The 24,619-nt window shown below is 44.9% G+C and overlaps 1 protein-coding gene across 2 annotated transcripts; it reads right to left on the reverse strand.

Annotated features, from left to right (window-relative positions):
• Positions 1–249: 249 nt before the first annotated feature.
• On the reverse strand, positions 250–24,293 carry LOC149346972 (cytochrome P450 3A5-like). 2 transcript variants are annotated; one of them, XM_089586786.1, is made up of 14 exons: positions 23,905–24,291; positions 18,225–18,321; positions 17,686–17,738; positions 17,467–17,563; positions 14,971–15,096; positions 12,519–12,756; positions 11,294–11,424; positions 10,029–10,113; positions 7,341–7,413; positions 6,901–7,009; positions 5,767–5,858; positions 5,530–5,670; positions 2,973–3,135; positions 250–1,305 (listed from the first exon to the last, which is right to left on the reverse strand). In XM_089586786.1, the coding sequence occupies exons 1-14, from the start codon at positions 23,994–23,996 to the stop codon at positions 1,228–1,230; spliced, it is 1,575 nt and encodes a 524-aa protein (XP_089442912.1). In that variant the 5' UTR covers positions 23,997–24,291; the 3' UTR covers positions 250–1,227. The 2 variants fall into 2 exon arrangements, with proteins under 2 accessions (XP_089442912.1, XP_089442913.1); XM_089586787.1 differs by lacking the exon at positions 14,971–15,096 and having other exon boundaries at positions 23,905–24,293.
• Between the last annotated feature and the right edge of the window lie 326 nt (positions 24,294–24,619).

The following is a 24,619-nucleotide window of genomic DNA, read 5'->3' on the forward strand; positions in this document are numbered from 1 at the left end:
TCATGTTGACTCAGTTGCCGTGTAGAGAGAGAGAAAGGAAGACAGACAGACAGAAAAAAAGAGAAAACAAGGAAATAAGTATAGAAAGAAAGAGAAAAAAGGAAAAAGCTAGAAAAAAAATAAGAGATCAAAGAAGGAAAGAAAGAGGAAAAAAAAGCAAAGAAAGATAGAGAGTACGGAAGAAAGAGAAAAAAAGGAAAGAAAGAACAGCAGACTAGTGTTGAGAAACATGGCCAGAAGCATGCTAGCTGCGTAAAGAAGCAGTTTATTCAGTGCCGCTGACATTAACGCTGTATGCATTGGAAAAAACAGGCAGACGTTTAAATGACACAGCGCATGAGCATTGTTAAAAAAATAAAGTTCAACTTTCGGGCCACGTAAACACCTACTACTGTGGGGCACATAACTGCGCACCAGACTAAAGACCTGAGTTCTGGAAAGGGCTGAAAATCAGTTAACAACCCAAGCAGAGCAGTTAATCTGCCCAATATTGGAAACGTATTGGCATAGGCTGGCCCTGCAAAGTAGCAGAGTGTGTGGGGATTGTGTGTTGTGCCTCCTGTAAACACAGCATTTTAGTCGAAGTGGCCCGAGAAGAGGAAGAGGTAATCCCCCAGTGTGGACCTGGACCTAAGTTGACTGCAAGGTTGGCGTCTTTCATCGCGTGCTCCGAAGCTCGCGTGCCAAAGCTCAGTTGGAGACTCCGAATCCAACCTTACTATTTCAAAACTCCCCAATATCTTCATAGTTTCCTCAATCGGTCCAAAGGCGACTAATACGGTGCACTAAATAGGAAACCAGTAAGTCATACCTGGAAGACTGGGTTGACGCAGATGTTTTCAGTGCCACGAGTAGCATTGTTCTCTATACTGAAAGGCCGAAAGTTGGGCTAGTTAGGCGCAATGTAATAATACGGCAAAAGCGCAAAAGACTACGGGCTGAGTAAATTCGAGGCAACGCTGAGCGCTTTTTTCTTCTTTTCATCTGTCAGTTGTCTTGTCGCTGTACCAGTAATGTGCAATTCTTTGCATCTTTGTACAGACATCTCTACTAAAGTTCCACGCGTACCTTTTCGGACTTTGTCTCGTGGAAGTTGAAAGGAAAGCTGCCATTACAGCTTATGAGTGGTGATTTACGTCAGTCCTGCCGATAAATAGTTTCAAATGGCTATAATTCTGGTGGTTTGTACAAGTGATCACATTTGCTCGTGATGCGGATATGGATGCGTCACAGCCGGTGGAACATGATGTACGGACCGTCGCCTGGTGATGAGACCATGGCGTAGTAGCTCATGATCATGCGGCCCTGAAAAAGGAGAAAAATGAATACGTGAACAACGAGCAAAAGTTCCTTCATAAAGCGAAGACGTCACTGTCGTAGTTGATTGATCCTGGAATAGAGGAGCGCTATTGCGTTCATTGCTAATAGCTCTAACCGTACGCATTGGTTTATAGTTTTTGTTTCACGCTTTTTTTTTGCACCGGTAGCAGCGACAGCGGCACTTGTAGAAAAATGGCGACGTTATCTGTATGAAGCCCCACAGAGAGAAGCCTCCCACTTCAGAAGAACATCTTAAGAACCACCACCCCCAGCTGGGTGGATGCCTGCCCACTCACCGACCCTCTTCATTCACTTCCCAAACCTATCCTCGCCCACTTCACCTTCCAAAACCGCCATCCATAACCCTTCCACCCAACTTTACCTCCTTGGAGCTCCAACCACAGTTATCCCTCCTAACTGCACCCTCCACAAGGCATCCCCCACTAGGCGGACCACCCACTGTTCTTACCAAAACCCACCACCATCATCCAGAAGCGCCACCCATCTCTGCCCACGTTCACCCTCAGAAAAAATTCTGTTGTGCGCGTGGAGCCTTCGTTTAGAGCAAAAGCCTTCATAAGAGCAAAGACAACAAAGTAATCACCGAACACAATTAGAAATGCAGTCATAGCTTTCTCACATCCAGTTGAATTATCGCCTTGTCACTTTTCTTTATCGAAGTCTTGTACAAATTACTCTCCTGTCTGTAAGGGACCACGCAGGAGGTCCTCATTACTTTTATGTTACTCATATATTTATTGAACCCTCAGGAACGAAGGCATTAAAAGACGGGAGTCTTTACAAATTACATAATACATGCTGTTTCCTTGGATGGCCCCCGAAAATTGCATTTCTCCATAAAACCTTTGGTAAATTTAAATGTGGATTTCTAACTTTGAGGAAAAACCAGCATCTGGGTGACCACGGTGAAACGCAAGGTAAATTTTGAAATGTTTGAGTATTTCGCTGAGAACTTTGGGCTACAACTCAGCATTTTAATTTGTGGTGGTTCTTGCTCTTGTTAAATGCACGTGAAGCAGTTAAACGTAGCGGCATCATAAATATAAGAAGCAAGTGTAGAAAAAAATATGCGAAGAGTTAAGGCCCAAACTAGTATGCTTCCTATGATTCCGCTCTTAAAGCATACATAATGCTCAATGTTGAACAGGGGTTATGGAATTTTCTCACAACTTGACGGCTGCTGCCGACACGTTGTATTTCTTTCTTCATTTTTTATCCTTAGTGTGCTTAGAACCTGAAAGCAGCTATTGGGCAAAATTAAGAGACATTCGTTCTCTTTCATCCCGGAATCTAACTGCAGTGCTACCGTGATGAGAATAAAGCTGCGAAGCCGTCGGTCGACACTTTAGTCGCCACTGAGCGCCGAATAAAGTGCTTCATGTAGTTGTAGTTTTAGCCTCCATGTTTCAGCATTGAAACTGTAGATATAGGCGCGTGCAGTTGCTCTCGGCTACCTGAAAGCCTACTTGCGTAACCTTAATACCTAAGCGTTTTGTGCTGTAGTTGTAAAAATTCACATTTTGGTCATAAAACGTTTTATATCCCCCCCCCCTACCCCCCGTCGCGAGGTTATTTTATAACTCTTTAAAAGTTGATAATAAACAGACGAAGCGCAAGAAGTGTGCGCCCACCTTTTGAGACGCTCCCAGAGTGAGCTTGAATTTCTCGACCATCCTTGCAGCCGTGTACATGATTTCGAGGAGCGCCAGGCGCTTGCCGATGCAGTTCCTCGGACCGTCCCCGAAAGGTTGGTACGCAACAGCCGGCCTTACCGCTACGTTCTCTGGCAAGAATCTAGAAGCATTAGCAAGGAAAGGAGTGTTTCAGAGGCCTGGAAGGAGTACTTTGTAATGTAAGTATTTTGTGGCATTAACGCTGCGTTGTCGCTTTTGCGAGTTACCGCAAAAATACGGCAAGGCTGCGTAGGGGATCTGGGAGGATCTGGAAAATTTAAAAATTTTTTATTTTACTCCGTTTTGGAAGATACGAAAAGTTACAGCCTTATGAATTTGAGGATATCAAGACTCCACAACCTATGAAAAGTGCACTGGTCTAACGTAATGAGAAGTTCACAAAAAATTATCTCAGGAAGAAATTTTTCCTCAAACCCCCGATCAGGCGGGACGAATGGAATGCCCAAAGGGAAGAATGGGGCTCACTAAAAATAAACAAAAATATTTTTCTAACCCCCATTACAGGAAACATATACTACTATTTTATATAGGAAGACGGCATCGAGTCGTTCTTGACCTCGATATTTTACAGACACCTTCATGCGTCTGATAGTGGCCGTTTCTACTGTCCATTTCTTTTTTAACTTTGAGCACTTTGAGCTGTAGTCATAAAGAAGCAAACTGATGTTTACTGCCAATAGAGACTTCGAGACGGAATAGGACGAAATCCTATTCTTCCTTCCACTTTATTGTCCCACTCCTCCCAAATGTGTCATGGACAAAATAAAGATTTTTCCCGGCAAAACAGCAGCTGCACGTCAACTTTTGGTGGCCTGCAGCACACTGAAAGAGTCTATTTCAGATGCTAGAGTTCAGAGAGTGCTAGAGAGAGAGAGTCCAGTTGTTAAAAGTTTTGGACGCTTACTTTTCAGATGGTTTTGAATTGAACATCAGACAAAGTTAATAATATACGCATACTTGTGAGCGCTGAAACCACCCATTTTTTTCACAAAAAGTTTCGCGCAACAAACAAGGCGGACATTTCAAAAAAGGCTGTCATTATCTCTGTGCCATTCATTAAGCTATTCGTCGACTTGCTGAGGCTACTCGTTGAAGAATGCATTCTACTGAACCACTGTACCCGCTCTCCTATACCTCCCGGATTTCTCCTACACCAAGCTGTTTTGTCGAAGCTTGTTTACATAGGAACCGGTGGCTTTGGCGCCACGTCAAGCTTGGAGATGTTCGTGACCGCATAAGTGCTTTTCGGCAAGAGTAGCTGTGTTTTGGGAAACAGGCATGACCGGCCTAATAAGCGACAGTGCACATAAAATAGCGTTTCCGTAGTGCTTTCCATGCACTTTTCTATATACCACGTGTCCCAGCCGAAACTAACCAATTTTTTAGAAAGGGCGGAGTTCCTAGAAGAGGGAAACCTGTTTAGTGCTGCTGAGATTCACGTTGCATAGTTTTCAGTATTTATTTAATTCTCGAAAAGAAATTAATTACTAATGATTATTTAGCGAAGTTAATATATACTGGCTTCAGAAATAAACTTTTCACGCTAAAGTTGTACATCTACCTGGAATACAGCTGGCTGAAATGGTTTTCACTGAAGTATTACAAAGTTTAATTTACTGGTATTACAAGAAAGGTCGCGAAATGTAAAAGCCAAAACGTGACAGCTGCTGGCATACATTCATCGCCCAGTAAAAGGGAAAAAAAAATCCGGCGACACGCTGCAACTCGGGAAGCTGAAGTAGCACCACTGTCATGTAGTGCGTTTTTAATTCGAGGGCTTTCTTTTAAGAACGGTAAAGGAGCAGTGCAAATGGTAAATTGCTGCGAACACTTGGCCACCTGTTCTTTAAGCCGATCCACAGCTTCCGCGCGAACGCTTTATTCCTGACGCAAATACTTAAAAAGTTCGCTAATTATCCTTGCCACTTAAGTTGCCACACCTAAAAATACTGTTGACTGGGACGCGCGAATCTCACCCGTACTTCATTGTATTTAGTCGCTTAGCACACTACTTTTCTAAATCCTCGTCTAGTTTAAGCTGGAACACCCAGTATGCAGGTATCGGTGTTTTCTGGATAATTTCCCCCAGTCTATTAATAGTATACTATAAAGTGCGTCGCAAAAACAGAATCCGGGGCTGCGTTCCTAATGACATCGCAAGGCGTGTGCATGTGTATTAATTAACCAGACAAGCACCGGCTTTATCTATCAGCAAAATGTTGACGGTGATCTCTACTTACAGTTTGCTTGTACCAGGCGTTCAAAAGGGATGGGGAGAAAGAATAAAAGAAAGAGAGATTAAGCAGGTGCAGTGCAGGGGAAGAGGATGAAAGGAGCGACAGAGAAGAAGGAAGAAAAAAAAAGACGTTGGGCCTATCCTATTCACGGTGCTTGACCATGGACATTGGTCCGCCGTGATTGAAGGGCCTTCTTTCTATTTGAGCTCATCTCAGTTGTGGAAATTTGTCAATTGATATTTTCTGAACGTATTCACCTGTCGGGGTCAAACTTCTCCGGCTCAGGCCAAATTCGGGGGTCCATGTGGATCTGGATCGTAGGCGAGAGGATGCTCGTCCCGGCCTTGTACTTGATGCCGTTGTACTCGAAATCATTAACGGCACTCCTCGTTGTGAATCTGTGTGGTCAAGCACGTGAGATCAGAAGAATAAATGTACCACTACTACCTTCCCCAACAAGAAAAGAGGAAGTTACGGGCTCGATTGAAACTCACGTGACAACCGGCGGAAACATGCGCAGGGTTTCGTCAACAACTCTGGCCAGATACTTCAACCCTTGGGTCACAGCCATGTAATCGAGTTCGCCCTGGAATTTCGAAACGAGAATCAGTTAACCGTGAATAGGAAATTATACGCAGCTGTTAACCCTGCTTTTATAGCGACAATGCGCGACTCGTGGTTGTGGTACATATAAAAATATAGCATGTAAGATTTTGGGCTGCTAGTTTAGATTAATGTAAGGAAGATTTCAGGATAGCAAAATATCTTTTTTTTTGGCGGGTCAGGGCGCTTACTTTCGGGTACTCATGTGATTCATGCTACAGGTGTGAGTGTTCAGGGTGATCACTCAAGCTGAGAACTCTTTGGTTGACCTGATGCCACATGCAACCCAGAATCCGCTCACTGCAATTTTTTTCAAAATATTCCGCAATTTATTTGTTGCTCATCTTGGGTCGATTGTTATAAAGGTGCAGTTAGTAGAAATTTAAGTTGGCCTGTATCGGCAGGCTATAGCAATCTAAGAGAAAGAAATTGCTGCACCGAAGGCGGAACTTTTGTAAGGAAGAAAAGAACAAAAAAAGGGAGTAAGTTGTGCTGTAAGAGGACACAAGCTCCGCCTTACGAGTATGACGCAATAGCTTTAGTGGAACGCCCATATGTCCGAAATAATTGACAATTCCCTACTTTACATTAATAGATCCCTGAAAGTCCTCCTAGCACTCCTGGCGCAATGGGGGAGCGGTTAAGGGATTGAACTGCGATAGTAGGTGTTGCCATCGGAGGATCTTGCGTTACCAAGGCTCCTCCTCCTGGGAAACTTCTCGCGACCAGTTATTAATTTAACTAGCACTTGCTATGGTGGTCAGTTTGCTCACTATCCGATGGACAGGTTGTGATGACGCCACAAGGTCACGTGACCTAGATTGCCCACCTAGGCTGCTTTTCGGGGGATTTTTCGCTCACAATGCCGACACAGACGTCGAAACCGTACTTTATGCACAATGAGAACCTTAACACTGTTGCGTTAAAATGCAAGGTGTGCAGGCTCAATGCTTTGCGATTTCGTGTCTTGATCCTTTTCGTCCTAATCAGCTCCTAATATCAGCCAAAAATGCCTTAACCCTTACGTATCGCTCCTTGACAGACTTCACTTCCTCCCGGACCTTCTCTTGAATATCCTGGTGTTTGGCAAGGACGTAAGTGAGGTAGCTCAATCCCGTGGCTGTTGTTTCAAATCTGAAACGGAGCATGCAGTATAAAAGCCTGCATACCTGTCTGATGTGAAGAAAAAATGGCAGGCGGAAATAAATGTCATCCTTTATACACTCTTTTCTCAGGGAATGCAAAAATTTGTACATATAGAAGGAACGTAAACTATTCCTAAAAAGATTTCTTCCCACATTCGCATCTTTTTCAACACGCCCACAGCTTCATAGTTTGTAGCCTTACGGTTTCTTTGTTTGCTGGCATCGGCAAAGCGCAACGACTTTAAAACAAATTTTGTGGATGGCAGGAGGTTAAAGGTGTGATGTAGTGGGGGAAAACGTAAATGTCGCCGAATGCTCACCCGGCAATGAAGAGAACGGTGGTGTTTATGCCGACTTCTGCAGGACTCATCCTCTTGCAAAGCTTTGCGTCCGCTGCACAGAACAGTGAGAGAGATAGTTGGCCACTCTGAAACTCTCAAGTGACAGGAGGCTATAACGCGATGGTTGTATGAAAATTGGTGCGCTCCGAAGCGATGCCCATCATTCGTGGAAAAAATTTTGAAAACTGAAAAAGCGTTAGATGCTTGTATAGATATACTCAAGGTAATGGTCTATTCTATCGATATCTAGCAAAAGATTTCTTTTATAAGTTTCCATCGTTCGCATCAAACAGTTAAGACAGCCATAAAAAAACAATGGGGAACGCTTATGACAACATACAAAAACGCTAATAGCAAAAAAAAACAAGCCTACCAGCGGCAGATCTGCGGATATATTGATTCCTATAGTGAAATATTACAATATATGAAAAAATTGCGCTAATAAACTTTTTACTCCAAAAATGCTTTTGTCCAGGATTCTTGGGTATGTGAGAAAATTGCACAGTGCCCAGGAGCGGACTTATTCTCTCGCGTCCGACAAGTAAGCTTTGGTTTGGTTTGGTTTATTGGGGTTTAACGTCCCAAAGCAACTCAGGCTATGAGGGAGGCCGTAGTGAAGGGCTCCGGAAATCGCACAGTACATGGGCCTTCAGAATTCTACTTCCATCGAAATTCAGCCACCGCGGCCGGGATCGAACCCACATCTTTCGGGACAAGTAAGCCTTATTTTTAAGTATAAGATGGTTTTGGGTACCGCGAGAATTGGACGGAATTCAGGGCGAGCTTAAAGTGGAACGTGAACTCGAACTTATCCGTGAACGTTCGAATTTTTGCGTGAGATTAATATAAAGCGGAAAAAGAATGCTAGCCATAATATCGGCCCTGTGCGAAATTCCAAGAGTCGCCGGTGCAAGCAGGTATGAGCTACGTCCTGATGCCTTCTACCAGTCTACCAACACCGCAGCTTTTACATTTTCTCTTCATTATTTGGACGGAAAACAGCGCTGAATCTCATCAAGCTTCACATGAGTGGGCCGCCGCGGTGGCTCAGCGGTTATGGTGCTCGGCTGCTGACCCGAAAGACGCGGGTTCGATCCCGGCCGCGGCGGCTAGAATTTCTTTGGAGGAGAAATTCTAGAGGCCCGTGTACTGTGCGATGTCAGTGCACGTTAAAGAACCCCAGGTGGTCTCGAAATTTCCGGAGCCCTCCACTACGGCATCTCTCATAGCCTTAGTCGCTTTGGGACGTTAAACCCCCATAAACCATAAACCAATCACATGAGTGGGTCGCATTATGTAAACGCGTCTTGCGTTCTTACAGCATTAATCAGACTACCGCTTCTCGCGTCATATTCAGGATGCGCTTTGACAGCAGTGCATTTCATGCTTACTTTTATTCTGGACGGCGATTAAACTATCAATTTTTCTACTTAAAGCGAAGCTGTCCACTCTATCGGCACTTCCACAAAATTGAAGGATTGCAGTGTATGGAGCCTGTAAGTAAAGGGCGCCAAATCTTTTGGCGCTGGCATTTTAAATATTCACGCAATAGCCGGTTCAAAAAGCGACAATGTTCAGGTCTTCTCGCAGCGTCGCAGGGATGGCTTAAGATTTGAGATTTTCGCATCTTTCGTCTTCGCTGTGTCATGTCACGCCGAATGCCGCCAGGGAACGTTTTGGGGAATTTATTCTCGGCAGCGTTTGTTTCATTTCTACCCATAAGTGTTTCTACGTCGGAAATGTAAACCCCTCATTGATGACGCCACCATGTGGCCTTCTACTTGGAACTGCGCGGAACGCCAAAATATAAACACCGTCACGGTTTTAATGGAAGATTACGCCATCATTTTAAATACTAGCACACAATCGTTTTGCATGCTTGCCCTGCAAGTTTCACATCTTTAACGCCTTAAAGTTTGTGGAATGTTAAAACCTCCTGAGTTATCGTTTAGCTATCATTTTCATATGCATATTTGTCATAATAAAGGGCATCGGTAGCAACCAAGGCTATGTAAAAAAAATGGTGCCCCCTTCGGAAAGAGGACGATACCAAATTTTAATATTTTATTCCAGAATCTAACATCTTAATCTTTGATTCCTTAATGAGCTAGGCGAAGACCAAGAAGTAATTTAGACATGGCAGTTGCGCGAAACACACACACACAAGACAGGGTACGGGACGAGCGCTCGTCCCGTACCCTATCTTGTGTGTGTCTGTGTGTGTTTCGCGCAACTGCCATGTCTGAAGAATTGAACCAACTAGCCCGACAACACGTTCTACTTAAGCAAGAAGTAAAGCTTACCGAACATGTCTCTGCCAGTTGCAACTCCTGCAAATCGTGGTACGGGAGACTATATCTGTGCAACATCGGGCCTTATTTGATAAATGATTTAAATAATTTACAGGGACACCTAATTCCCTTTTTGTAGTGACAATGCGGTATCATTAAAAGCTGTTGATGCCGGACGTGATTCCACTTCCGGTAAGGGCATCAAAAGCGGAAGTTACATTACTTCCTGTCTGGTGACGTCTCTTCCCTCCAACCAGTGGGAATTATCCGCACTGGTGACGTCATTTCCGTCCAGCCAATGGGCAACTGCTATGACCTACAAACCATTTTTTTCCCGACAAGGCTCTTAATGCTTGAGCATGAAAACAGAACGTACCGTCAAGGAGTTTTGTCTCTTGGTGCGCCCCCATGTCCTCGCTTTCCACGTCAAGCATCGTCTGCAGCAGGTCCGGCTTCCTTGCCTAAGGGCAGACAGAGGAAGCGGCGGCAGGTGATAAATTATGCTCGTGATTTAAATGCCAAAGCACTACATAACGCGTCCTGAACAAGAATATTGTGTGAAACCTCGGAGTAGCTAGGGTAAGCTCGGATAAGTTCGGAGGAGCGTTGCGCACGCTGTAGCCAATGGGACGAAAGTCGGGTAAGTTCGAAAGAGTGTCGCGCCAGCTGCAGCTAACGAGAAATATGACCTTGAGGGTGTCCCTCTCAAAAACTCTCGCGAGTATGCAGGCGTGAAATTAAAAACTGCTCCATCCCCTGGCAATGCAGCATTAAAACCACAGCAATTTTAAGTTTCTCTTTGTAGTTAAGAATAGCTTTTGCACGGATTTACAATTGCACAGGGTTCGTACATTTATGGTATACCACGTTTTCAGGTTGCTTTGATAAATATTGTGAAGAAGACCGTTTCTGGAAATATATATGCTCTTATTAACTTCATTTGTTATGCTGATATTTCATTTAGTTCTCCAAGCAAAAATGAATATTCTTTATTCAAATGTGTACTCTGCACATCCGACATGATATTGCTGGCAATATAGGCGGAGGGGTAGGTAAAAGACTGCAAGCTAATAAACCCTCAAAAACAAAGTGATTCTGGAAAACGTTCTGAAAAGCTCAATTCGAAGCCTGGCTACATTTAACGAAATTTTCGGGCACCTTGACAAAGAGAAATTGTCGATTAGCCATCATCTGCCGACCCCTGTTCTTAGGTAGGTAACCTTTCGAAAAGCGTTTGGGCTGAAAATTGGTTCATCGGTGTTGCTACGTTAGCCCGCCTTTGAGCCGATATTGTTCCGCTTTTTGGGTTGATATCACAGGCGATCGGGGGCCGCCGCGGTGACACAGTGGTTATGGCACCCGACTGTTGACCCAAAAGACGCGGGTTCTAACCCGGCCGCTGCGGTCAAATTTCGAATGGAGGTGAACTGCTAGAGGCCCGTGTACTGTGCGATGTCCGTGCACGTTGAAGAACCCCAGCTGGTCGAAATTTCCGGAGCCCTCCACTACGGCGTCCCTCATTGCCTGAGTCACTTTGGGGCGTTAAACCCTCGTAAACCATAACCATAAACAGGTGATCGGGACCACTCTGTAATGCAGTTGAAGGGCTACTGTAAGGAATATTAGAGAACATCTCCTTACCTCCGGGTTTTTCATGCGGAGTTGGACAACCTTGGTAGTCTGCTTACTGAATATGTCATAAGTGAACGAGCCTAGCTTCTCGTTCAACCAAAGGATGGGTGCGACGATTCGAGGCATTGTCGTGGTGGAATCTAGAAAACGGGAAGTAAAAATACACTTTTTATTTTATATTGCTTTTAGCAAAGCAGGCTACAAGAAAAAGTCTGTACAGCTACACAGTATTCCCAAAATCCTGGAAAACGCATGGCGAACGTGCCAAGTAACTCCTATATATTTTTTCCAGTTCAATTAACCCGAAATTTCCCCAGTTTTTCTCCAGTTTCTGCATTTAATGCGTAGAAAAATCTGTCAAGTTTTTTCATCACTCGCATCGAACAGTTAAGACTGCCAAAAAAACCAATGGGGAACGCTTTTGTTGATAGCAAAATCGTTTATGGCAAAAAAATGCGAGCCTGTCAACAGGAGCCTCTGCGGGTGTATTGATTGCTATTATGAAATCTTACAAGATATGAAAAATGTCTTTCATTTTTCTCTCCCGTTGAAAGATGCTTTTGACCAGAATTATTGGGCATGGAAACAGTGGGAACCGGGGCACCCTTGCCGTAAACCTTCCTGTATGTACATACACTTCCTACATGCACTTTAGCCCTTCAAGTCTTTTGCACTACCATATCTTTGCATACTGCACTTATCATCCGTATTACTTTGGAGTCTAAGTGTGCTTCCGTTCGACATTCCAGGTGTAATGCTGGTATGATAGTGTCACATGCGCCTTATATTTCAATAAAATCCAACCGTAGTGGCCTCATTTGCGTCAAAGCTATTTCAGTGACTGTGTTTCGACAAGCAAATTGACCTCCAGACGTCTGCCCAACCTAAATGCATTTCGCAGATCCAGCTCTGGTATTCTTAGGAACCCTTTCTAGCGTTCTCTTCCAGTCGGAGAACCCCGAGCTTAACTTTTCTTCAACCATCTTCAGCACTGGATCAAATGCTGGCCTATACACTAACCCTCCATATGCCTTAAATTTCTCGCTAATCACCGCAGTGATATAGAGGAAAGCTGAGTTCCCCTTTAGATTATTGACTTCCTCGACCTCTATGAAATCTAGTGAGGCTTCGGCCTTCTTACCAAAGTGATTCACGCGATTTCAAAGACTCTCAAGCCAGCGCCATCAGACTGAGAGCTCGCACATTCTCCCAAATAGTCCGCGGTGAAACTCACGGGCGAACATGTGGAAGGGCCCCGTCATGACTCCCGGAAGCACACTCTGCGCGGTCTTCAGGAAGGGGTGCGTCAGCTCTCGTTGGAAGCTGCAGTCGAAGCCGAATGCTGACCTCCCGATGAAGTCCATGGTGAGCCCTCTGAAGAGGAGCAGCATTGGGTACTCCTTGCCCGCATCCGCCTTCTCGCCCAGAATCTCCAGGAATGTGTCCGCCACTTGCGACACGCACGGCATCATCTGCGTGAGTGCGTTGCACAGGAAATATTTAACCAAGGGTAAACAAATAAGTGTGGATGACTTAAAAGGCAGTTATCATGTGAGCACCATGATCTTTAGAGAACAGTTCTAGAGCAAAAAAAAAAAGGTTGCTTACGCTTGTTGCGATAATCACGAAAATCAGCAAAAGCTAGAGAACACGTTTCCATGTTATTTTTACCTCTCTCTCCGCTTACAGATGCCGACAGAGGGTGCATGTAGCGCGAAGCTCGAAATACGTGCGGAAAGTGGTCACGTGATCACAGGTGAGCGCGTGTCCCGCCAAAATATAAAGGCAGCTCAAGGCACCATTCCTCACACCCCCTGCTTTCCTTGACACACATTTCAAAGCGTAGCTACGAGTAGTTATCGGTCGATTGTGTCTCACTCGGTGTAAAGTACAATCATCCTTTCCATCTCCGTGTCCGTAGCCGTGCTTCAACTCCTCATCCCCGTTGGGCTTCGAAGGATCACCCGTCTGGGAAATTTACGCCATGCGTTTCCAAGGTATGACGTGGCGTACACCGTGCATTTCTGATTGCGCACGGGGCTAGGATCACTTATTTCACCCTTAACCGCATTATAACCTCACAATACTACCATCTCCCTCGAGATATTTTTAGCCGACGGAAGTACAACGGCAGGTGTGACTTTCGAAGTCGGCGTGAACATTACAAACGACGGCTTGTTGAAGCTTTTGTCATCTAGTGTGCGTATAAGCGACACAGCATTTCGGGGGTCGAGGCGTGCACAGGTCGTGCTTAAAGGGAACGATTGCCTCACATCTGAAGGGAAATCCTTATCAGGCACCCTGTCCACTCATATGTACGACAACTTTTGAAGTGCAGCAAATGGGAGGAACTGGGACATGTCAGCGTTGTGGGCAGAAGCACAACATTTTGTCTGCGTTGCGCCGGCATCCACGATGGACATATGTGCACAGTGAGGGAGCAGAAGTGCGCTGTGATGAAACACATGAGACAACCTCGAGGGAGTGCCCCAAATAAAGACAAATACGCAGCTACTCGAGAAAAAGGTGAGAGGTCACTTCCCACGCAAGGAGGCGGCGACGGCGGTCCGTCGCAGCAGAAGACGCTCACTGCAGAAACAGCACAAGTTGGCATTGTAAATGTTCAAGAGACACGTGCAGGGGAACTGGTTCGGTAGTTTTTTGTGCAAAAGTCATCGCTTGCGCGTCCACCAAGGTCGTGTCTGGCAAGGACTCGGCTGACATCTGCGCTGTGGCGATACAGAGTTCCCACTTCCGTGGATATACAAGCTGCACATAGAGAGGACCGAGCGCAAGACCCATGGAATTCAGCTATCATAGAGCCGGGAATGGCACTCAACAAGGACGACCCAGCGGCGTGGTTTTGACTGTCGTCCCGTTCTCCTGGCGTTGGTCAGTGTCGGTCAGAAGAGTTAGCAGGTAATCAAATCAGAACGATGCTCAAACAGCTGACTGGTGCCCTGCGCGTGGATATTGCCGGAGTACATACGCTGGTTTTCAGGGCAGCCACACTGATCTTAACCTCGTTTGAACCCGTTCTCATTATTATTACGTAGCGACCACATATTATGACTATTCTGTCGCTATTACTACAGGAGGTCGCACTACATGTGCAGCTCAGTACACCAACTCACACTAAACCTTATCTCTATTTCTGTCATTTCCTCTTTTCTTCCTTATCTTGGAGTAGTAGGCTAGAGACTGTTAGTTCGGTCGACATATCCACTTTTCCGTACATTAAAATGGACTCTCTGTCTCTTGCACCGGTAAACCAAACATCACATATTGTTTTCTCGAATACACAGAAAGGGAACTTCAGTAAATAACATCGATTAACACAAAAAAGCAAGGAGCAGCTAAGGGATGGCAGCTGCTCGAATTAGCAGATCAGAATAAATAAAAGCAAAATAATCTTTTCGAAAACAAGCTCTCAGCACACGAACATTGAGTAGTAACGGAAAAGGACTACGAATGAGAGGGCGTACATGTCTCGCCAGAAGCTGATAGTTGTGCTGGTATAGGCGCTGTTAACGTTGAACGACGGAATTCTCTGAGGCGAAGGCCGCCGGGCTCTTGTATTGAGGAGCCCTCCGAGTAAGGTTTTTATCCTTATTATTACATATAATTTATCCTCCTGTTATCTGACGAATATGCTGACAGTCTGCCTTCAAACCCAGCACGTTCACCTGCTTCAACTTGTTTGCCGTAAATGCGGCCGAGACGCAACTTCTGGTACGCTTCCACTGAAGCCCGCGTGCGTGCAAAATGCTCTGGCCCACGAAGTTGTGCACCTCGTCCGTCCTCATGGTGCTCTGTGCGAGAGGGAGAGAGAGAGAGAGAAAAAGGTACGGTTTGGCCCGGACTGAGGTCAGTGCCTAACGCACCATTCAAAAGATGAAAACATGTAACTAGAAACTGGGTGTTCGTGCTGAAAAGAGCAGGTGGCATAAGAGAACGAACTCAAGTAAATGAAATCATACACTCTGTGAAGAGTAGGAAAGGAACTCCTGCGATGAATGCACAGCACACAGTGGATTACAGATGACCTGCTGATGTTACAAGATGGCTTCTGAATGAAGGAAAACTAGGCAAAGGGATGTGGTAGATACAGGGCAGGTCGATGGGTTTCTTGACAACACAAAGCGAACACTGGGGAGAGGGTTGGGGCAGCCATATACTGCTTGGTCAGTGTTTTAACGAGAGCACTTGTCTTCGACAGGGAAAGTCTTGTTGTCGAAATGTTGCGCAAGCATTCTGGGGCCCCGGCTTCTCTTGTTCACTTTGTGTAGGCAGAGGCGAAGAGTCACTTAGAAAGATGATGTGAAGTAGATTTGCTGGGTTAGGTTGCCCTCCGCTCGAGAAGAAAGGTCGAGTTGGGGATCATTGGTAATAGGTCTCTCTTCTACAGTAGACTTAACGTTGCTTCTGCTGCTGCAGCTGATGATGATTATGATGCTGATGATGACCATGAGTCAGTGTCCGTCCACAGAGTGCACTGAGATTGTTAACTAGGGGAAATTTACAATTAAATAGGCTCGATGAGAACGATCGCTCTCAAAGAAACACGACTCTGCAGAACAATACCTGCTGCAAGTTGCAACAACAGGCTGCCTTTTGGCGTTCTTAGCCCAAGCAGCAAAAGTCACCGGCCCAGTACTGGAAATGGCTGGTTTCACTGTGGTACTTCGTAGGACGGATCTTTGCCAATACATTTGCAATATTGGTCCGATTAGCTGTAATGCTGGGGTAAGTAAAAACAGCTTAAATATGGCACTTAACAAGAAAAATCTTCATTTATGTTTATGGAAAAAACTTGGTTTAACAGACTCTTTAGTGTGATCATGTACGAAGACGTTAAGCGAAATCTCAACTTTCACCGAGGAGCGCTGGAATGTACATTTTTTTATGCGCTGCCGCGCGTACGTATCAGCACTGAATGAAACGGTTGGTTGGTTGGTTTATGGGGTTTAATGCCCCAAAGCGACTAAGGCTATGAGAGACGCCGTAGTGGAGGGCTCCGGAAATTTCGACCACCTGGGGTTCTTTAACGTGCACTGACATCGCACAGTACACGGGCCTCGAATTTCTCCTCCAAATAAATTCAGCCGCCGCGGCCGGGATCGAACTCGCGTCTTTCGGGCCAGCAGCCGAGCACCATAGCCACTGAGCCACCGCGGCGGCTGAATGAAACGTGTTACACTGTTATTGCTTAACCGTTATAACGTATGGTGTCTACCAGTTGCAAAACTTTACTGTGTGCAGCGATGCATGTGTAAATTCAAAATTTCCTGCCCCACAGCTACGGTTTTTCATCGTTTCGTGACCCGCAAGTATTATTTTACGTACTATCGGGGACAAAAGTGGCATACTCCACGCGGCGGGAGCCGGAGCAACGGAAAACTGCGTTGTAACGTCATCTACAGGCGCAATCTCGGACCCAGATAGCCAATCTTTGACCTTTATTATCAGCAGGTGTGTCGCTTGGCTCGTTTCTGTTTCGAAAATGCGCTGCTTCCACGAGAAGTTAGCCACGCGCGCGCGGGCATTTGATCGCATCATGACGGTGCGAACGCCGGCTCTGAAGCCATATCACGAACGCGCGTTGTTAAAAAGAAGACAGAAAATGAAAAGAGGGCCACCAGGTTGCTACTGCTGCGGTGCCGCTGGGCATTTTGGCGAGCAAAAGCACGAAACATTGAAACGAGTCAAGCAACATGCCTGCTGATAATAAAGGTCACAGATTGGCTGTTTGGGTCCGAGATGCCGCCTGCAGATGGCGTTGCAACGGAGTTTTCCGTTTCTCTGGGTCCGGTCGCGTGGAGTATACCACTTTTGTCCCCGATAGTACATAAGGATCACATCTCAGGAAAGAAAGTCCACAAAAAGATGTATAACCGTAAAAAAATGAAAAAAAAGTGCGGCATTATCTGCACACTGCCTAATTTAACAAATACTTGCAAGTCCTTGTTGATAGTAGTCGATAAAAAAATAGTAGAATGTACAGGCTTATTAACAGAAATAAGACACTTCTTTTCAAAAACCAGCCTTGTACTTCAAAAGTTTTCTTGCGAACTATGTAGGATAGCAGAAATGTGGCTATAAGGTCAAATGAAAAAGTGGCCGATGCTTTGCGATTGCAATGGAATATATGCTTTAGTGGTGAAATAGAGGCTGAAGCTTACCCCTCGGCTTGAGAAGTTTTGAAAATTCTTGATGAAAACGTAGGTGAGAAAGTCAAGGTCTTTTGTGACCAAAGTGGGCACGTCACCGTTGTAGAAACTGCACAGGAGCAAAAGGGGTTGGATTTGTCAGTTGACAAGAATAGAGAAAGGTTTGAGCTCAGAACCGCAAAAAGGAAGTGCAGCTAAAGAAAGCAAGCTTTCTTTAAAAGCTGTACGCACCCGAACAGGTCTCCATACTTGTTGCACCATTCAGTCAGCGCATGAACGACGCCCTGTCAAGAGGACCATAAAAGAACAATACGCAATGTCAGCGTCGTAACAAAGCACAGAATGTCAACGCAGCAGCATTTTTGGTCACATCACATGCTTGCACCAGTAATTGAACAGACTATCAGATGCGAAGAGAAGGAACATATAATATTTGCGAAAATCTCTCTTTACATCAATGCGTCCGTTATGCTTGCTTATCTTGAGAGTAGGAGAACGAAATAACGAAATTTTCTGAGATTATTTATGAAATATAGTTGCTGAGTGGCCGAAATGGGAGCAGAAAATTGACGCTGCTTTGATTTCTTAGCACAAAGTAAAAGGTGTTAACCAGCTGTAAGCCTAGGCGTGCCTCCCAAAAATTATCAATTCAAGGCCTGTTACACCTTTCTTGTAAAGGTTTGTGAAACTAAACTAAACTTTCTGTCCGGAAAATATGAACAGCACGACTTTATTAAAAAGTTATCGCAGAGGTTAAAAAAAAGGAACACCTTTTCGTGATACTCCGCCAGATTTCCCCACAACAAGTTCGGCTTCGGCCCAGGGATACCAAGTTCCTTGAAATAGCTGAGCGTTTTCTGACGCCACCTAAACAATAAAGATTGGCGTTAAAAAAAACAGTAGGAACAGGCGGCACTGGGAACTCATGAAAAGAGTTGCTGGCTTGAAACGAAGTAAGCTTAAAGTTGCAGTGCAATGTCTACACCCTACCCACTCCAAGTCCAGCAAGAGCTCAGTTGAACAGCTTTGATTTTACGCCAGAAAGAATAAGCACAAAAAGTTCACATGAACAAATTCTGTTCATTTTTATCTTATAATGAGATTCTGTTTGAATGTTATATCATGAAATCCCAAAGAAAGCATCGCAGGCTATGCACGTAAACTGAACTACACACACTATGCCATCAGAGAAGTTCTTGCCTTTGCCATACGTCTCTCTTTGAAAGCTTGAATAATTTACGCTGCTCAAAACTTGCGCATTGGAACTTAGATATACGCGATTCACGTAGGAACTAAGCATTAAGGCTCCTGTTTAACGGAGAAGCCGGCGGAGCCATCCGCATCCGTGCGAGAAAATGTTCATTGGTCTAAAAGGTAGTGACATCGCACGTGAGCGGCGGATTTGAAAAGTTATTAAAATATCGCACAGACTGTTCATATATGGTCGTAACATGACTCAAACATCATTATAACATGTAATAATGCAAAGTAAATTAACTGCACTGAAATGAGAAACTGTTCATCTTGGATCCTGAATCAGACGAGGTATCCTGAATCAGACGCCGATACGTACTTGATTAAAAGAAGGCCTTGTGTGTCGTCTCCGAGAATGTCCGTGTCTGCGTTGTGATATGCATAGAAGACCAGATGCCTCTGAAGGGAGCTACTAAGGCTATCGCGTCGTACCCTTAAGGTGGAGCTTAAGTGTCCCTCGAATTTTTTTACACAGCCTTTATAGCGTATCGAATCGGCAAGACCGCTAGCTAGTACAGCTCAGACTGGCCCTCTACACGGAGACTAATCAGAAAGTGCCAACTCAGTCTTAAAAGAAGCAACAGAATCGTGTCAAAAAACAACAAAATATTTTGTAGTTTTTCGTAACGACAGCGTTTTTTGTTGTTTTATAGGTTTTTAATAATAATTTTGTTTAATATGTTGTTCTGTGCTTTCCTGTGGTACCTACACAAAATTCTGTAGTCACTGCAAAAATGTCTGTTGTTAATACAGGTTTTCGGTCAAAAACATTGGGAAAAATCTGTTGTGATGACAAGTTTTTTGTTGTGCTCTTCGACTGAGAACGACCCCCCCCCCCCCCCCCCCTCACACCCAGAAAAAAAAACGCATGATAATTCCATAAATAACTCCCTTTCCCCGCCTTCTATGAACCTTAATATCACCTCCACCAAAATACGATGCATGATATCAAAGTGATAACAGCTGCATAGCCTCAATGAGTACATTGACGCCGACATTGTTCTGTTCACAGTAGCGTGGCTGCATGGAGGCGTCAAAACAACGAAATCGTCCGTCTGAATCTGAACTGCGTATCGTGTCGTCCTGGTCGGCATGAACCAAGGTGTGTGCTTGTGCTCATCCCCATCCAGGTGACCTTATCATCACCTCTGATCTGTGAAGACACGAAACAGGAACTAACTTGGATGTGCTTGTACAACTTCGGTTTGAAAGAAATTTCCTGCATTTAGTACAGAACACCAGACAGCAATACGTATGTCTGCCATTCTGTGACTTGCTCACGAACATTGAAGGTACCGGCTGTGACTAGCGCAATTTTCTGTACTCACATCTTAGCTATCCACATATAGGATGGGCTCCCTTTTATTTCTAGGCATTCTCTCTCCAACGAATGAAAATAATTTCGCGACTTAGAGCTGCACTTTAACCTGGCATCACATACTCCACAATAGGGGCTCACACGATTTAGATGATGCTGATATCTTATTCAGGTAATAGCTCCAGCGTCATTCCGCTTCCGTGTCTTAACTATCACAGTTCCGTGTCTTAACTATCTTAACTATCACTGTCACATGTAGCACATTGCATCTGAATAGTGGACCACCTATTGAAAAGTCATTCACTGACCATAGTGGGGTACCTTTCATTGCCTGATCGATGAACTCAGGCTTTCTCGCAGACTTCAAGAATTTCCATCTAAACCGCACTGCCCATGAAAAGTGGACCTTTAAAGTGATCAGTGTTTCGATTAAAAAATTCCAAACCTTCTCGTCAAATCAGATTCCAACAATCTTTGGTTTAACAAACGTCTGAAATGCCAAACAATACAATAAACACAGTATTGATCCTCCGAACTATGCGAAAGACGAAAAACATCAGAAAGATATCGCGCTTGTGCGAAAAAGTGCATATCCGAACTAACTGCTTTGAAAGAGGAACTCCTTTGTGCTGACCCACTGTCTTCTTAGATCAAATCGCGCCAAATTCTGTGTTGCGTTGTGTTGTGTTGGGTTTAATGGCGCATAAGTGTCTAAGGCTATCATGCGCTAAGCTCAGGGTATAGAAAATTGTTTTATATAGGATGTTATAAAAAAGTGTAAATCAACAGTAATGTAAATGACCTAGAAAGTTCATTCGTGCAACGTAGTAAAAAATAAGACAAAATGTTAGAAGTGACTTATGGTAAAAGCTTTAAAGAAGGTCAGGTAGCCTCTGCAACCATCCTTGGCGGCGCAAGGATGTCAAGGCTCCCGACAAATCGAATAAAGACCTCAGCCTTCTTCTCACGACGAGAGAGTGGCTGAGGTGTGGTTCAAAAAAATCTCCTTGTTGTAAAAAGCTGACCATTATTTATTGCCTCTACAGTTTGTCTAAAACACCTGCTATGTTTAAAAACTTAAAAACCTGTGAAATGTCAACAAGAGCATGTTCACCTACGAGCAATGTCGGGCGTCAAATTCTGCCATATCCTCTCCCATAAATATAAAATTAATCGGCTAGAGCTTACAAACAGACGGCCAACCAGTTGGCACTCAGGAATGCATGATATTTCTAAACGACTTCTGGTCAGTAGTGCTTTCGTCTGCTAGCAGCCCTACAATCACGACCTTGCAAACTCATTCATTAAACGGAAATGCGATGGGCCCTGATCAACTGTGCGAAATAGTTCGCCTGCATTCAAATAGATAGTTAGCTCCTGAAAAACATTATTTCGCTATCAAAGCAGATATTGCACATTACTCATACCCTGTAGAAACCGCAAGCTGTCTTATTGAACGAAAGAAAGCCCAAATTGCTCTCATTTTCAAAACAGCTGCCCCTCCATGTTCAGCTAGCTATCGCCCAGTGTCCTTTTTAAAAACGAGCCGCTGCGGTGGCTCAGTGGCTATGGTGCTCGGCTGCTGGCCCGAAAGACGCGGGTTCGATCCCGGCCGCGGCGGCTGAATTTCTTTGGAGGAGAAATTCGAGGCCCGTGTACTGTGCGATGTCAGTGCACGTTAAAGAACCCCAGGTGGTCGAAATTTCCGGAGCCCTCCACTACGGCGTCTCTCATAGCTTTAGTCGCTTTGGGACATTAAACCCCATAAAACCAAAACCAAACCTTTTTAAAATCCCTTCCAAATTTCTGAAGCCCACTATGTCATTAATATAAAGTCTGCCTGCAATCAATTATTTTTCTTCCCTTACCTGCGCGCTTTAGGTAATCACTCGCATATGCCGAATACGCACATGAGATACTTGAGCTCATGGATGAGAACCTCTAGATGTAGTTTCTATGGGTTCGTCCAAAGTATTCGATCGCGTACCTTATATTTTTCTGCTTACAAGGCGTTTATGCCTCGAGACACCCGCAGACCTCATACGTTGGAGACAAGATATTTTAAATGCTCGCAGTTTGCATTTGCCAGTCACCACCAGACACCCCTCTTAGATGGGGGTCCAACGTGAGGTGTCCCTCAAGGTGCCGACCTATCCCCATTACCTGTCCCAATTTACGTTGATCGCTTGCCTTCTAATATTAAATGTTTGCGAAGGCTCTTTAGATGTGATTGTTTCATTTATAATGAAATTCATAACCCAGCTGCCCAGCTTACTTTGCAGCAGGACCTTTGCATTATAGCGCTAAGGTGTGCAAAGTTGCAGATTTCTTCGAACCCCATTAAGTCCAAATCAGTTTCCTTCACTGGAAGACACGCACTGACTCATCTAATTTAGAGCATTTATTTAGTCCCTGTCACCATAGAGCAGACTCGCAAATATCTCAATGTAGAGTCCCCCCATAATAATGCGGCGCACAATTCGGCGATCACACTCTTCTTACGCCTTACCTATCAAAACTTAAGAAATACTTTATGCATATGTTAGCACATGCCGCTGGTGCGCTCACGTAGGAGTCCAAGAAAGCATCACATCTTCCCTACTGAAAATATAAGAAAATTTCAAACGCTGAAGCATGCTACGCAATATTGTGGCCCCCATCCGTACATATGGCACCGTCAGCTTCACGGGTCGCCCAAACTGACACTATTTGCATTCATGTTTCTCTTCCAATTCGCTACCGGCGACGAAATCATAAATCAGCCTATACTGATCCTGATCTAGAGCAACTGGCGTAGGAGGTCGAAATTTCTGGAGCCCTTCACTACGGCGTCTCTCATAGCCTGAGTCGCTTTGGGACTTTGAACTCCACAGACCAAACCAAACCAAACCAGTGTCACCGCACTCAAAGAGTTCCTCTGTCTCCCAACACTCCGATCGTACCGTGTTGTTTCTCACCTGTCCCTGCTGTGTACATTTTATCGTAACGCAAAAATATTACAGCCATTGTTAAAAGCCCTTCTAAAAACATTCTCCTGTATGAACCAAGATAACCCTATAACAGACAGGTGGCCACACATCAATATCCAACAACTGCATCTTTCCTAACGCAATAGATATCTGGAATTCACCGTCTAGGGACATCGTTTACAAATCATAAAACATTTCGTGAGAAGTCAGAAACTCAGCGTTTATAATTTCGACCACCTCTGTGTGCCTTGTATCGAGATTCTTTTAGATGGCAGTTCCGTCGTTGGAGACTCTAGAATTCTGCATATTTACGGAAAGGATGCAACAGCGCTTAGAAGACTGGGCAAGAGAGGATGATACCTACATTTGCAATCCTTCTCTCGTACATACATTTTTGCCACAATTCGCTGTCGCGGTTGCCGCCGCGGTGGCTCAGCGGTTATGGTGCTCGGCTGCTGACCCGAAAGACGCGGGTTCGATCCCGGCCGCGGCGGCTAGAATTTCTTTGGAGGAGAAATTCTAGAGGCCCGTGTACTGTGCGATGTCAGTGCACGTTAAAGAACCCCAGGTGGTCGAAATTTCTGGAGCCCTCCACTACGGCGTCTCTCATAGCCTTAGTCGCTTTGGGACGTTAAACCCCATAACCAAACCAAACAAATTCGCTGTCGCAAAGCAACTCTTCCACCTCTTTTATAAGGCCTTTGCCGTAAAGAAAAAAATTAAATGAAGTGAAATCACTGGATCGCTCACAATTGCTCCATAAAACTATCAGCTTATTTAACGTCTTTCCATCCTAAACAGGTAGAAGTTACACCGAAACTTAAGGCTGCCTAAAATCACGGCGTCTCTCATAGCCTGAGTCGCTTCGGGACGTTAAACCTCCATAATCCATAAGCAATAAATATTCACCTCGTTAACTTGAAGAGCCCGTAAACTGTTGCAGCCACGAGGGTTGCCCACATCGAGATCTTGAAGTAGAACAACAACGGTAACAACTCCATGACGGTCCACTGATTCAGTGAGCGTTGTGCCGCTTAGTGATCGCCACACTCAGCTGCGCAAAGGAAGAAACCGCTGTGTATGACGTCATCTGTTATCCCCGTTCTACGCTGGCTCGTCGTTCTGTGGACGCGGCACAAAGACAGTACTCAGTAAACACGGGGCTATCAGGTTTCGTCGTCTGAGCTGGCCGATAACCAAGAGCAGAGTTCACATGAAATCTAAGACGAATTAGATCCAGCAAAGCAGAAAAGCTTAATCGACACAGCTATGTGTCGGTCACTGTACTGATCGCTTCTCTAGGGGATGTTGCGTCTTTTCTCTTATCGGGCTCTAGTTCCACGGTCGCCTTACCGCTGAGCGAATGGCCCTGATAATGAGCGATAACAGAAGGAGTTGGTCGGCGGTTCGGCACGTGGACGAGTACGGCAGAATAAGGCGAGGAATTTCTCTCCCCTCATTTCCGTAACCACGTTACGCCCATTTTCCTATTTCGGACCTTGTCGGTACGGACGTCAGGCCCTTCCAAGTCACGTCTGCAGAGCTCTTTTTCTGTCTGTGTTGTTAATTTACGTTTACAACAAGACAACTAGGAACTTCGATGTAATGTTGCACAAAATCAGTT

The sequence above is a fragment of the Amblyomma mixtum genome, chromosome 4 (assembly GCF_055824585.1).
Source record: "Amblyomma mixtum isolate Tamu chromosome 4, ASM5582458v1, whole genome shotgun sequence".
Taxonomy (NCBI): Eukaryota; Metazoa; Arthropoda; class Arachnida; order Ixodida; family Ixodidae; genus Amblyomma; species Amblyomma mixtum.

What these genes read in the sequence shown, in the direction of transcription:
- LOC149346972 (XM_089586786.1), bottom strand. Translation starts at nt 23,996, where the DNA reads ATGGAGTTGTTACCGTTGTTGTTCTACTTCAAGATCTCGATGTGGGCA. An exon ending in AAAACTTCTCAAGCCGAGGG is followed by an intron (nt 15,097 to 17,466) that starts GTAAGCTTCAGC and finishes CCTCTCGCACAG; the next exon opens with AGCACCATGAGGACGGACGA. An exon ending in ATGTTTCCGCCGGTTGTCAC is followed by an intron (nt 5,671 to 5,766) that starts GTGAGTTTCAAT and finishes TTGACCACACAG; the next exon opens with ATTCACAACGAGGAGTGCCG.